This window comes from Bufo bufo, chromosome 5, assembly GCF_905171765.1.
Source record: "Bufo bufo chromosome 5, aBufBuf1.1, whole genome shotgun sequence".
NCBI classification, from domain to species: domain Eukaryota; kingdom Metazoa; phylum Chordata; class Amphibia; order Anura; family Bufonidae; genus Bufo; species Bufo bufo.
In genome coordinates, this window is record NC_053393.1 from 406,148,870 (window position 1) to 406,164,074 (window position 15,205).

General features: G+C 51.9%; 1 protein-coding gene across 2 annotated transcripts in view; it reads left to right on the top strand.

The window, feature by feature from the left end:
• The window catches only part of RAB5A (RAB5A, member RAS oncogene family), a 65,941-nt gene that overhangs the window by 18,500 nt on the left and 32,236 nt on the right, over nucleotides 1–15,205 (top strand). Inside the window, exon 3 of one of the 2 annotated variants that reach the window (XM_040433000.1) lies at nucleotides 6,874–7,121. In XM_040433000.1, coding sequence (XP_040288934.1) covers nucleotides 6,956–7,121 — 166 coding nt within the window. In that variant the 5' untranslated portion in view covers nucleotides 6,874–6,955. The remainder of the gene's footprint in view (nucleotides 1–6,873; nucleotides 7,122–15,205) is intronic. The other variant, XM_040433001.1, reaches the window with a different exon arrangement.

The window sequence follows — 15,205 nt, forward strand, 5'->3', positions numbered from 1 at the left end:
AAAGTACGTTGGCAAAATCTGATGGTAGAAACCCTTTAAAGCAGGAGGAGGGACGGGGGAGGTAATAAACCGCTGCGTCGTCCGAGCTAGTGAGCCCAGCGAACGGCGGCAGCCTCCTCCTCCTCCTGAGCCTGGTGTTCTCCTCAGCGTGCATTAGTCCGCTGAACAGCCAGCGCAGGTACCAGGACCACAATATAGGCAGGCAAAAACATGTATGAGGCAGCCAGATGTGACTCATTAACCCCAATCTTACCACTACCATGTTTTAAACATGATGGGGGTCACTTGTTTTCAATGTCAGGCTGAGCACACGCTTTTGGACTGGACCCCATGTGCCTCACATTAATAGTAAGTGATCCCCAAAGTACCATCTCACATAATGGGCAACATGGGGTTAATGAGTTACAGAATACAGGCCACTTGTGACAGCCTGCCGGATCCATGCTAACGCTAGCCCACCGTGCCGCCGGCAGTCCGCTCCAGACCCATTTACTATAATGGGGGCTGACAGACTGTTCACCCGCTGGAACAGCCTGACGGAGTTCCTTGCCACTAGTGTGAAACTAGCTTCACCCTTGCTATTAGAGGTCCATAAATGACCTTGATTCCTCACTTTTGACCAGAACCTGGACTTCTCCCATACACTTTGTCATAAACAGGGTAACAGCTGCTTCCATTGATAGTGTATACACTAGGTAAGACCTGTTCATACTTTGTACTTAACTTAAGACAATTTGCCTGAAGGTTATATAATTCGTGGTAAGCAGAGGTGTGTCTGCTGAGTCTAGAGTTTCCTTACGCCCTTGTCTGAATGACATCACCCGCCAAGTACAAACAGGTCATAGCGCCCTGGAATGTAGAAATGTAGAAAACCTCCAGACGTCTGCCGCTGCTGACTTCCATGCCTGTAGTGTGCGCTGATCAGCCATAACCTTGAGGCTGACTTTGCATGTTCAGGTTTTCTGATGCAGTTTTTGGAGCCAAAACCAGGTGTGAAGGGAGAGAACAGATACTTTTTGCTTCAAAAACAGCTTCAGAAAACCTGAACGTGGAAATCCAGCCTCAAACCACTGACTAGTGAAGTGACTAACATTGATAAGCTAGTGACATCGGCGCCTGGAAAGGGAACAGGCAGCAACAAGAGAAATGGTCCAGGGCCAAATTATGATGGCTAGGTCCCAGGTGACTGGGTGAGAGCATCTCCAATACGTTGGGGTTGTTCCTGGTATGTTGTGGTTAGTACCTAACAAATGGCTGTAAGGAAGAGCAGCTGGCAACAGGGTCATAGGTGTCCAGCAGGCATTGATGACCAAGGGGATGACACCTACAGTGGTCCTATGAGCATTAGAAGTGGAACATGGAGAGAAGGAAGAAGGTGGGCTGGTCTGATAATCTTTTTTTTACATCATGTGGATGGCCAGAAGCATTGGGGAAGAGATGGCACCAAGATGAAGGAAGCAAGTGTGATGTTCTGGGCGATGTTCTGCTGGGAAAGCTTCGGTCCTGGGAATCAAGCGGATGTTACTTTGACACAAGTAGTTGTTACTTTGATACTTATCACCTAAACAGTGTTGCAGTCCAAGTACAACCGCTCGGTATTCTCTAACGGAAAAAGAAGTCCAATCTATGAAGGATCTGTTGCTGACAACTTGGTGCCAGATTCCATCTATCAGGAGTTTCTCTTGATCACTTTTACTTTTGACTGCAAGAAATGAGGAGCCTGTAGCACTATTCTTGCTGTTACCTACTGCTTATTAGTGAAAGCCAGAATGCAGATATGAACAAGAACAACATATGGAGTGTCTACTGCGAAATACCGTCTGGTATACCCAGGGCATGGGTAAGTATTAGTCTAACCTTCTGTTGTGTCACCTAAAATGCCCGGGCCCCTCACACAGGTTATACTTACCTCGCTCCCCTTCACCCGTGTCACTCCTGATGGCTGTCACTGCATCTCCACATCGCGTGGATGATAACATCCAGTGACGTTGGGGGGAGCCAATAGCAGGCCGCGACGAGAACGACCCTCTCCAGCATCGCGGGTGACACTAGGGAGGCTCGTTCCCGTTGCGTCCCGCTATTGGCTGCTCCCCCCCCCACACTTTTGCCGGATGTTTTCATCCGCACGACGGGGCGATGCAGTGGCGGCCGTGCGGGGAGCAGTGTATGTATAACCTATGTGAGAGGCCCGGGCATTATAGGGGTTCGATAACCCCTTTAAAAAGCATGTGGATTTTAGGTGGTCGTCGTTCCTTGCTGCTGCCAACGACCCCCGGGCCGGTCTCGTCTCAGGATCACTGGGAGAGTTCAGTATTAGAATCAAAAGGGGAGGACTTCTGAAATTGTCAGCACTGCCCCATGGAGTCATACATTCTCAGATAAAAGTATAGTAAACTGATTCTTTATTTAAAAACAACACGTTTCGGAGGAGAGTCTACTCCGTCATCCGTAAAAATAGAGCCATTATTCTTGCTGTGAAAACTACTACTTATTAGTGAAAGCGATAGTGCGGATATAAAGATGGATCTGCTCAGGGGGAGATGGCTCTTGGTGCAGGTTACGGCACATGACTGCTCATGCCAGTGATTGGCTGCAGTGGTGACATTGCGTATGGAATGTCATCGCTGAGGGCAGCACAGGTTCGAATCTGACCATGGACAACATCTCCCTGGAGTTTGTATGTTCTCCCCGTGTTTGCGTGGGTTTCCTCCCACGCTCCAAAGACATACTGATAGGGACCTTAGATTTGGAGCTCCATTGGGGACAGCTTGATGCTAATGTCTGTAAAGCGCTGCGGAATATGTCAGCGCTATGTAAGTGCATAAAATAAATACATCACTGCAGCCAGAAAAAGAACACTAGCGGGAGCACAAAGCAGGGCACAGGAAGTGGCAGGAGAGAAAAGTGGTGGTTATAACTTTTCGCACATTTCCGCTCTTGGGAATGTACTCATTTAACCTTGAAAGCTGAATGGTTTAAAGGGGTTATCCAAGAGTTTGAGGATATTGATCGCCGATCAGCTGTTTAAAGAGGCCGTTACACTCGTCGGAGCTCTGGTGAACACTGTGGTCTCTTTACAGCTTACTAAGCACAGCACTGTACAGTGTATAGCGGTATGAATATGACTAAGCTGTGCCTAAGCCATGTGACCAATGTACCGTAACGTCACTGGCCTAGGAAATGACTGAGTGCTGCAGCCTCTTCATACAGCTTCCAACTCCTGGGACCCCGCCAAATTGATATTGGATAGACCATCACTATCACATTCCTGAATAACCCCTTTAATTTTTTTTTATCACCTGTCGGAAGCAGCTGTATGTGAGCTCTCGCAGTCCCACTCAGACCACTACATAGTTTTCTGGGAAAATTATTAGTGGAAAGGGGTTCTCTGGGCATTTCGTCCAATTAGTGACTGGAGCTAACCTGTGGAGGAAAGCTTTTTTACCTAGGACTTGCCCTTCCTCGGCCCCCTGATGAAGCCGTCTGCTCTGCATTGTATCACACTGCAGGCTCTTTCGTCTGACTAGATATAGCTGCTTCTTTTCCTGCTTGCCTGCCTATAATTCAGCCAAACTCCGATTTTCTGCTGCTCCCCTCTGTGTACTTGCCGATTTTCCTGGTTGTGGGCATTTCTGTTATGCAGCAACATCACCTCCCATGGTTCAGTACGTTGCCATCTCATGCTCAAAGACATTAGTCCACGACACCTCTGAACCCTGACTGGTCCCACAAAGTACTCCCTAGTCCTCTCACACAGACACTCGCACTTGGATACCACAGCACTGTCCATTTTGCTGGTTTTATTCCCCAGAGAGCACGTCACGTGGGCCTACGGTGAAATTAGGGTAGCACACGCTGAAGTGGGGGGTCGCGGTATCTGTGCATGCGCTGGGTGCGGGGAATGTTACCTGGTCTACAGCAAAGTCACATGGCCATTACATCATTGCCTTACGGGACAGGGCGTGATGGGAGTCATGGTTGTTACATCAGCGCAGGTGATGCAGTAGCAGAGGAAGGGATCACCTAACCAGCTCCGCGACCTCCGTTATTACAAGGTGTTGAAAATGAAAGTGAATTATGAAGTTTAGTGGATGGGTGGGGAGTAGCAGTGAGACTCAGACAACCCCTTCAGAACAACCAATCGGGTTCCAGCTTTTATTTTTCAAGTTTATAATGGAAAACAGAAGATGATATCTAATTGGTTACTAGTTTCTATTAATGTTTATGTATGTGCTTGGTTAATCGCATTAAAGGGAATGTCATGTTGAACATGGTGTCTGAGCTACAGGCAGCCTGTTATAGAGCAGGAGGAGCTGAGCAGATTGATATATAGTTTTATTGGAAAAGATTGAGTATAACTTGCAATTTATACATGTAAATTCCTGTCATTCTGGGCTTTGAAGTCAAGGAGGCGGTCCTATCAGTAATTGACAGCTATCTCTGTATAGACAGTCACTGATAGGACCGCCTCTTTGACGTCAAGGCCTAGAATCTGCTCAGCTCCTCCTGCTCTACAATATGCTAGCTGCAGATTACATTGTATTTTCAAGGTGACAGGTTCCCTTTTAAAGGGGTTGTCTCCAGGAATTAAGAAAATAAAAATACTTAAATATTACTTTATTATAAATATTTTCCCAAATACATATCCTTACTTATAATGGCTCGTTTTCTTTGGGGAGCAATCATTAGGAGAAATAAAATGGCCGCCATCCTATTAGAAGACACAGAACCTGTCCTAATCACACAGCAGGACATGTTATTTCAGAGCACTGAGGTAAACAGCTGCCTCATCCTCCTCTGCTCTGCTTGTCAGGGATTATGGTCCTGAATACACTTTAATATGATCTTCAGCTGAATCTCTGTAGGAATGGAGTTCATGAGGAGACAAGAAGTACAGAGAAGAGGTGGGGATGTGGTAATGAGCAGCAGCACTTGTATGCAGTCTCCATTACCACAGTCTGTCCTGTCTGTCCTCTCTGTACTTCATGTCTCCTTATGGACTCCATATCTACAGAGATTTAGCTGAACATCTTATCTGTATTCAGGACCATAATCCCTGACAAGCAGAGAGGAGGAGGAGGCTGCTCTTTAGCTCAGTGTTTTGAAGTAACTTGTCCTCCTGTGTGATTAGGACAGGTTTTGTCTGTACTAATAGGATGGCTGCCGTTTTATTTCTCCTAATGATTGCTACCCAGACAAAACTAGCCATTATAACTAATGAAAGGTATTTGGGAATATATTTATTTATGGATAGATCATCAGCATCTGATCGGCCGGAGTCCGACACTCGAGACTCCCGCCAATCAGCTGTTTGAGAAGGCAGCGGCGCTCCAGCAGCTCTGCGGCCTTCTCGCTGTTTACCGCTGGCCCAGTGACGTCACGACCAGTATCAACTGGCCTGGGCGGGGCTAAGATCTGTTCACTTGAATGGAGCTTAGCCCCGCCCAGGCAAGTTGATACTAGTCTTAACATCACTGGGCCGGCGGTAAACAGTGAGAAGGCTGCGGCGCTGCTGGAGCGCCGCTGCCTTCTCAAACAGCTGATTGTCGGGGGGCCCCGGTTGTCGGACCCCCGCCGATCAGATGCTTATGATCTATCCAGAGGATAGATCATCAGTTTGAACAAACTGCAGAACCCCTTTAAGTATTTTAATTTTCTTAATTCCCTTTAAGACACTATTGGCCCAAATGGGCTTCGTACAGACCCCTGCTTCCGCAGACCTGGTCTGTCAGTGAGTTACATTGATGGCCATTTGTTTAATTATGTGTTAAAAAAAAACTGTCTCAGATCCGTAAAATACCTGCCAGTCAGAGTACGGATCCTCCGCTGTTGCTGCTCTGTGGTCTCCCAGTCCTCACCAGCCTCTACTTCCTGGTCCCTCTTGACATGCCATAAATCACTGGCCTCAGCAGAGCTCCCCTGTTCCTGAACAATCGGTGCTGGTAGTTTCTCTTCCCAAAATGCCATTGAGACCATACACTGTGAAGGTAGCGTGATTCTCCGCTTGGAGTGAATCAGAGCTATGACGCTGTCTGCGCTGACTGCTGGTTCGCTCCCCGTTGAGATCCACGCCCCTTTGACAGCGCATGGCCTCAGTAACGTATTGGGAGCTAAAAATGTACACGTCGGTTGACCATTCAATGCAAGGACCGGCAACCTCCGGCATTCCAGTTGTGGTAAAACCACAACTCCCATCATGCACACTTATTAAGCTTTTGTCAGAGCTCCTATAGAAGTGAATGGAGCATTCTGGGAGTTGTAGTTTTTACCACAGCTGGAGTGGCGGAGGTTGTTGACCCCCTGATCTAATGCGTATGGGAGCCTCTCAACTCTCCCCTGATAGGAGATATTGGGGAATCAAGGATCGGATGGCTGGATTTCCACATGCCGGATGCCTATATCTTCAAGGAGATAAACTGCTGCCAAAAGTGTCTGTCAGCGCTTTTCTCCCCATTTAGAGGATATTCTTTCTCGGCCAAGCATGCATGTGTAGGGTGGATTGGGAGGAATAACTTCCCATTGAACACGCTAAAATGTACGGGCAGCTTTAGTGATGGACTATGTTGGACACTGGCGGCAGGTCCATACTCCATTATACCCAATCAGAGCTATTTCTTAGGAAGCCATTGCATTCCCTCTGAGAAGTGGTTAAAATAGTCCCCATATAAGTTTTCATTCATGTGAAGTAGCCTGCATACTGTAAATGGGATTAATAGTCTGAAAGCACAACACGAGCATTGTCCAGTTGAATGGTACGACTGTCCCAGTAACCCGCTCCTCCTCCACTGGTCTAGGACCCGCTGTGACTGCACTGAGGCCTACAAACCTGTCATAGGCCTCACACTATAACCTGTCTCTTTCTGCTTTACCTACAGATTTCCAGACGGTTAAGTGATCCCAGAGCTCCGCTTCCCGGACTGCCAAACACATTAGACTTGTCTGTCCACCTTTAAACATGGCGAACCGAGGAGGAGCCTCCAGACCTAATGGACCCAACGCCGGGAATAAAATCTGTCAGTTCAAGCTCGTCCTCCTAGGAGAGTCCGCTGTGGGAAAGTCCAGCCTAGTGCTACGCTTCGTCAAGGGACAGTTTCACGAGTTCCAAGAAAGCACGATCGGAGGTTAGAAAATACCACTTACTGCTCCCAGCAGTTGCTGTCCAAAGCCCAGTTACCACTTTAAAGGGTTTCCCAGTTAGTTTGTGAATGGAGCTACAGATATTGATGACCTGTCCTCAGGATAGGTCATCAGTATCCGATAGGTGAGGGTCTGACACTCGGCGCTGGTAACTGTACAGTGTATGGAGCTGGAGGCAGACAGCTCTGTACATGGTATGGTGCCCGTGCCTGGGTACTGCAGCTCACTTCTCATTCAGGTGAAGGGGAACTAAGCTTCAGGTTATGTTCACACAACGGATTTTGAAAATCCGCCTACAAAATTCAGCGTGGAATCTGTGTGTTTTTTTATTTTATTTTTTTCAGTGCTTTTTTTTACACTTTTTTGTGCATTTTTACGCAGTTTTGATGCAGTTTTTCAACACGCCTTTTTTAACTATGGTTTTTACTTCAATACAAAACTGCTTTTCTCGCCCATTTTCCTTGGGGCACACAGGAGACCTTGGGTACAGCTCAGCTCCCTAGGAGGCGTGACACTAAGTGAAGACTGTTAAGCCCCTCCTCCACAGCTATACCCTCAGTCTGGAGAGCGAGACTGACAGTTTTTTGCTTAGTGTCCAAGGAGGCAAGACACTCCCTGCTCTGCAGGGCTGGTTTCTCCTTGTTTAAATTTTGTTTACATTTTGTTTAAATTTAAATTTAGATTTTTACTTTTTTCTTTTCTTTTTGTTCCAGACCATCAGGGACAACAGAGACGCACTAGACCTCTCTGCTTCTCCCGGGGTTGAGCTGCGCCAGTGACGGTCACCCGCACTGCTGCCTCCCCCACAGAAGGCAAGGTGGACCAGGGCAGTCTAGCTCCCCTGCATCCCGCCAGCGCAAGGGTCACCCGCACACCAAGTCCCTCTTCCAGCGTCTTGCCACTACGGTGCCAGTAGCTGAAGGGGCGACCCTGCTGGAACGGACCGAGGGTGAAGGCAGCTGATGGTGAGAGAGTGGCTTCTCCAGCCCTACGCCCCCCCCCCCCCCCCCTACCCCGGTCTCCTGCGTGCCTGACCCCCATACTGGTGCCTCTGGACCTAGGCTGGCCCCTGGGGTGCCGCAGGGCGGCAATCTGCTCGCTGATCCCTCTCCTCCCCACCTGGTCTCTATAGGACATTGCAGACTGGCTGTCTCCCCACCGCTCCTGAAGGTAGCTGCAGAATTCTGCAACATAGGTTCAGCCGCACTGCCTCCCTTCTCCCTGCGAGAGGAATGCTGCAACAGGGCCCGGAGGCCCGCACCTAGCTGCCCCTGACGGAGAGGTTATGCCGGCGTCCCTCCTCTATCCTCACGGGCACCCGGTTTCAGGGTCCCCCATACCCTTACCGGTGCGCTGACGCTGCCGAGGTGCAGGGCCCTCGCTTACGGCCCGCGGCCGGCATGTTCTTGAGTGCGATGCTCCAACAGACCCCGTCAACCGTCGGTGCATTCCGGTCGGCCGGGCGCTGCAAATTTTGGCCCAGGCTTCGCGGCCTGCTGGGCCGCAATTCCAACCCTCCTTCCCAGGCCACTGACTCTTCCGGCCCGCGGGGTGGGCACCCACGGCCGGTATGTACATGCGCCACTCCGGCTCCCTCCAGGTCCTGGCCGACCGTTGGTACCTCCCGGTCGGCCGGGCGTGGCAAAAATTTAGGCCCCGGCTTTGCGGCCTACTAGGCCACAAAATTCCGGCCTCGGTTGGAGGGGGCGGGAACTTCTCCAGGCGCAAATTCTTCCTGCCTGGAGGTTCCCCCGCCCCCAGGGGATCGCTGCGCCACCCCCCACGCCGGATCCCTGTTAACCTTTTGGGTACCGGCCATCTCCAGGGGCCGGCTCCCATCTAGAGGAGACCCTCTAAGATCTGGGCTTCCTCATGGGCCTGTATGGCTGGCCCCTTTCCTGCCTCTCAGAGAGCCTGTGCCCCTGTATTGTGGCCCCCTTCCTGCCTCAGAGAGGCAGTGTTTAAAAAAAATAATAAAAAAAACTGAATTCGCAGGACGCTGCAGCCTGATCTCTGTACTGCTGGCCTTATGTGTGCCCCCCTTCCATAGGCGGCATGTCGCGCTCCCAGGCTGCAGCACTGGCCAGGTGCATGTTCCCCTTCTAGGCGGACCCTTGCCCTCTCCTGGGATACGGCGCTGGCTAAGTGCATGCCCCGCTTCCGCCCTTTCTATAGGCAGAATTCGTCACCCTCTCCAGTTACGGTGCTGGCCATGTGCATGACCCCCTTCCTAGGCGGAATACTGCATTCGCCCTGGCTGCGGGCTGGCCTTGTGCATGACCCCCTTCTATAGGCGGAATACTGCACTCTCATCGGATACGGTGCTGGCCATGTGCACGACCCTCTTCCATAGGCGGAACGCTGCACTCTCGCTGGATTCGCTGCCGGCCATATGCATGATCCCCTTCCATAGGCGGAATGCTGCACTCTCTCTGGATTCGCTGCCGGCCATATGCATGATCTCCTTCCATAGGCAGAATGCTGCACTCTCACTGGATTCGCTGCCGCCCATGTGCACGACCCCTTCCATAGGCGGTATGCTGCACTCTCACTGGATTCGCTGCCGGCCATGGGCATGCCTCCTTCCCTCAGGCGGCATACATACACTCTCACTGACTGGGGTTGTTCTCTCGCCGGTAAGTGGCTGGCCATGTGCATGACCCCCTTTCATGGCGGGGTGCTTGCACTCTCAGTGGATCCGCTGCCGGCCATGTGCATAACCCCCCTTCCATGGGCGATGTGCTGAACTCTCACTGGATTCGCTGCTGGCCATGAGCATGGCCCTCTTACATGGGTGGAATGCTTGCACTCCCATTGGATACGGTGCTGGCCTTGTGCATGACCACCCCTCATTCACGAGACTCACTGCTGTCCTTGTATGGATTCGTACATGTCCCCCTTCATTGGCGCAGTAGTTGCACTCTCACGAAATTCGGTGATGGGTGGATTATTGCACAATCACTTAATGCTAGGATAACCCTGTGCATGTCTCCCTTTCACTAGGCGGACCTCCTGCGTTCCTACTGGATACTGTGCGGCCATGTGCATGGCCCCCTTCTGGGCAGAATATGGTATGTCCTACTTCTCTGAAGTTGGTACTGGCCTTGGGCATCACCCCCTTTTGGGGCGGGCCTTTGCACTCTTGCCGACTGCAGTGTTGTCAGGTACATTTCCCCCCTTTCTGGGCGGACTGCTTGCATTCCGTCACATGCCGTACTAGTCTTGTGCATAACTCCCTTCCAGGCTGCACTTTGCACTTCGCACTTCCGTAGATACTGTGGGACTCTGTGGCTGGCCCCCTTCGCTGAGTGACTATTTTGCAGTGAGCGGACGTTCTTCTGCACTCTGTGCGTTGTTTGGGCCGTGTATGCCTTCTCCCGTAGGTGGGTTGGCCTTCTCACTGCTTACGGGGCTGCTCGTACGCATGCCTCCCTTCCTCCTGCGACATACTTGTTTCTCTTGGGATACGATGCTTGCCGCAAGCCTTGCACTCTTCTCTGAAGAGATCATTCTGCTTCCACCTGACCTGGACGGGCTCTACTTGCTCTCTACTGCACCGAGCTAGGCGGTACTCACAGTGGTGTATCTTGGTTTTGTGCTGCCCTAGGCGAGACTAAACTCGGGCACCCCCCTAATATAAATTTGACCCACCCCTTCCTGTCAAGGCCAAACCCCTTTCTCTCTAAACCCCACCCCTTCCTATGTGCCATCCACAGATCCCCCTCCCCTAAACGGTGCCATCCACAGATCCCCCTCCCCTAAACGGTGCCATCCACAGATCCCCCTCCCCTAAACGGTGCCATCCACAGATCCCCCTCCCCTAAACGGTGCCATCCACAGATCCCCCTCCCCTAAACGGTGCCATCCACAGATCCCCCTCCCCTAAACGGTGCCATCCACAGATCCCCCTCCCCTAAACGGTGCCATCCACAGATCCCCCTCCCCTAAACGGTGCCATCCACAGATCCCCCTCCCCTAAACGGTGCCATCCACAGATCCCCCTCCCCTAAACGGTGCCATCCACAGCTCCCCCTCCCCTAAACGGTGCCATCCACAGATCCCCCTCCCCTAAACGGTGCCATCCACAGATCCCCCTCCCCTAAACGGTGCCATCCACAGATCCCCCTCCCCGACGCGCTCAGGAGAACATTTATAAACTAATCATTAACTTTAACTTTAATCATTGCTAATCTCTTTACTGGATATCTTACTCTGTCTTGACTCTTAGCTCTGGTAACAGCAGGCAGTGCGGGTGGCGCTCACTCACTGACGTCACGCGCCTGCGCCGCCTAGTGGGAGGAGCAGGCGCGTGACGTCAGTGAGTGAGCGCCGCCCGCACTGCCTGCTGTTACCAGAGCTAAGAGTCAAGACAGAGTAAGATATCCAGTAAAGAGATTAGCAATGATTAAAGTTAATGATTAGTTTATAAATGTCTCCTGTGAGCGGCGTGGCCCTGTATATTCTAACCCCCAGGCAAGCGTCCCTGTCACCATGGGAACGCCTGGGGGTTAGAATATGCCATCGGATCTTCTGAGTATACCGGCGGCAACATAAAAGACGGATGGGACAGGGGCAAACAAGGCATTTTGCCGCCCCATTGGCAAGTGCCGCCCTAGGCAAATGCCTTGTTTGCCTCGTGATAGATACGCCACTGGGTACTCATTCTCGGGTTTGGATTGTATATTGCGATTCCGTTGTGACTGTATCCACCATGTTTGTTGGCCCTTCCACCTGGGGAGTGTTCATGGTTCCTAGATGCGTACCCATTCGTCCTCCCGCTGCATTGCTTCCCTGCGCAAGCGGTCACATGGACGAGAGTGCTGTCTGCAGCTCCCCTAGAATTCTACGTTGGCTCTGGCGGGACTACGGTTCCCTCGCCTACTACCATTTCCTCCTCTTCGGATGCAGTGTGGTATGTGTCCTTCCTATTGGCACCCTCTGCGCTATAGTTCTGCTCTGCTACCAGGTTCGGGCCGCTCTCCTCGGGAAGGTCACCCAACTTCTCTTGGGTGCTCGATTATCCAGGTCTGGGGACCTCCACTTTGGGTTCTTCAGGGTATTCGCCTTCTGCGAGGCGGTGAGCCGGGCGTCTCACAGAGTAGCGGGTGTTCTGCTTTTGAGCTGTCCTACTATGACTACCCTGTTACCCACTCCTCCTTTCAGTTGGAGGGTGTTATGCCGGCCTCTGTCTCGACTGCTTTTTCTCGCCGGCTCTGTTTTGGCTCCCGCTCAGGGCATATCACTCCGATGTGGCTTCTACCCCGGCCAGGCTTCAGAGGCCGTTCCTTCACTGCCCTCCATTCTGGGGAGAGCATGGTTGTTCACTTGGATGGTTCCGGTGTTCCTTGTGGCCTCGTACCGTCTCCCTCGTTCACACTGGCTGTACTAGCTGTGCGCCCATTTACCGCGTCCTGTCCTCCCGCTTGGGTGCAGATTGTGTTTTCCATTCTAGGCGATGGTCCTGCTGTAGACTTACCTTCTCGGTAACTTGGGAGGACTACCCTTCGGTCAAGATTGTCCTTAGATCTCCCACACCGGGACGGTAGAACCCCTTCCTCTGGTGGCAACATCGACATGGACTTTAGCCTGTCTTGTCCTGGCATCTGTCGGATGCTGGGCGGACCCTTTTGGTTCCTTCCGTCTGCCCTTCTGCTCCCCCACTTCGGGTGGATACGGGACGACGTTGCTCGGGGGCCGACGGGACCAGTTTTGCCGGACTCTTCTGCTTGTGTTACTGGTCTGCGCCTGATCACATTGGGTTTTTTCCCGCTTGCCCAGGCGATTCCAGCGGGCACGCTATAGTGTTCGCTCCGGGCCGTGCTTCGTCCAGGATCTATTATCGCACTTAGAGTTCTTACCTGGGGTTCTGTGGGAAGCTGGGCATTCCCCCACTCTGCCTTTCTCTCCCCATGGTTCTGTCCTTCTCCAGTCCGGCCTGGACCTGTGACTGGGACTCTGTTCCTTGAAGGGTCAAGTGTCGGCGCTGTCCATCCTCTTCCAGCGTTCCCTGGCCCCTCTTTGGCCTGTCAAGACCTTCTTTCATGGAGTGGCTCATTGGTTCCTCTGTACCGCCCTGGGAACTACATACTGAGCTCTCGGCGCTCCAAGCTTTCCCTTGGAGCCGTTACAGAAGTTCTCTCTACTCCTTCTGTCCTGTACGGTTGTGTTTCTGCAGCCATCGTGTCTCTCAGACGGGTGTCTGAATGGCGGCCCTTCTTGTTCCGAGCCTTCTATCCTTCCCCAGGACAGGGCTGTTCTCCATCCCGTCCCTTCCTTCCTTCTGAAGGTGGTATCTGCCTTTCATCTCAACGAGGCCATCGTCTTCCCCTTCCCACCCCCGGGAACGGACACCTTCACCGATTGGACGTTGTTCAGGCCTTGCAGTTTTACTTGGAGATCACCGGCTCTTGTCGACGCTCGGACTCTTGTGGTTCCAGGAGGTCTGCGCAAAGGTTTGACTGCCTCTAGGGTGGCTTTCCCCCGCTTCATCAGAATGGCTATTGCTGAGGTTACCGCACCAAGGGCAGGGTTCCGCCTTCGGTGTCACCGTTCATTCCACCAGAGCGGTCGGTGCCTCCTGGGCCGGAGACATTGGGCTTCGGCCGCACAATTGTGCAAGGCGGCCACCGATCTTCCTTGCACGCCTTACCAAGTTCTACAGGGTGCATACTCGGGCTTCGGCGGATGCTGCCTTGGGCCGCCTGGTTTTGCAGGCGGTGGTTCCTTGATGCCTTTGGGTGCTTTGCCTTGGAGCTGTGGTGTTCCCCTCTTGGACTGCTCTCGGATGTCCCAAGGTCTTCTGTGTCCCCCAAGGAAAATGGGCGAGAAAACGTGATTTTTGTATAACTTAGGCCTCTTTCACACTTGCGTTGTCCGGATCCGGCGTGTACTCCACTTCCCGGAATTACACTCCGGATCCGGAAAAACGCAAGTGTACTGAAAGCATTTGAAGACGGAACCGTCTTCCAAATGCGTTCAGTGTTACTATGGCACCCAGGACGCTATTAAAGTCCTGGTTGCCATAGTAGTAGTGGGGAGCGGGGGAGCGGTATACTTACAGTCCGTGCGGCTCCCCGGGCGCTCCAGAATGACGTCAGAGCGCCCCATGCGCATGGATGACGTGATCCATGTGATCACATGATCCATGAGCTTGGGGCGCCCTGACGTCACTCTGGAGCGCCCGGGGAGCCGCACGGACGGTAAGTACACTGCTCCCCGCTCCCCACTACACTTTACCATGGCTGCCAGGACTTTAGCGTCCCGGCAGCCATGGTAACCACTCTGAAAAAGCTAAATGTCGGATGCGGCAATGCGCCGAAACGACGTTTAGCTTAAGGCCGGATCCGGATCAATGCCTTTCAATGGGCATTAATTCCGGATCCGGCCTTGCGGCAAGTGTTCCGGATTTTTGGCCGGAGCAAAAAGCGCAGCATGCTGCGGTATTTTCTCCGGCCAAAAAACGTTCCGTTCCGGAACTGAAGACATCCTGATGCATCCTGAACGGATTTCTCTCCATTCAGAATGCATTAGGATAATCCTGATCAGGATTCTTCCGGCATGGAGCCCCGACGACGGAACTCTATGCCGGAACACAACAACGCAGGTGTGAAAGAGCCCTTACCAGTAAAATCTCTTTCTCGCTCTTCCTTGGGGGACACAGCACCCACCCATTCATTGTTTTTTTCGACACTGTTTCCGGACTTGGTTTACCCCGTTGGGTAGTTGGCTTGTTGGTTCCACTTGTTGGACATTGCCTTTTCTCACTACTTTGACACGCAACTGGCAGTCTCTCTCTCCAGACTGAGGGTATAGCTGCTGGAGGAGGGGCTTAACAGTTTTCACTTAGTGTCACGCCTCCTAGGGAGCTGAGCTATACCCAAGGTCTCCTGTGTCCCCCAAGGAAGAGCGAGAAAGAGATTTTACTGGTCCAAGTTATACAAAAATCTCGTTTTTCAGCACATAGTTTTTACTGCAGTTCCGCACAGAAAACGCCCAAAAACCACGCAGACACGTACAAAGGATTTTTTTTATGCTTCCCATTCTTTTTAATTGGAGATTAAGCGGGGGT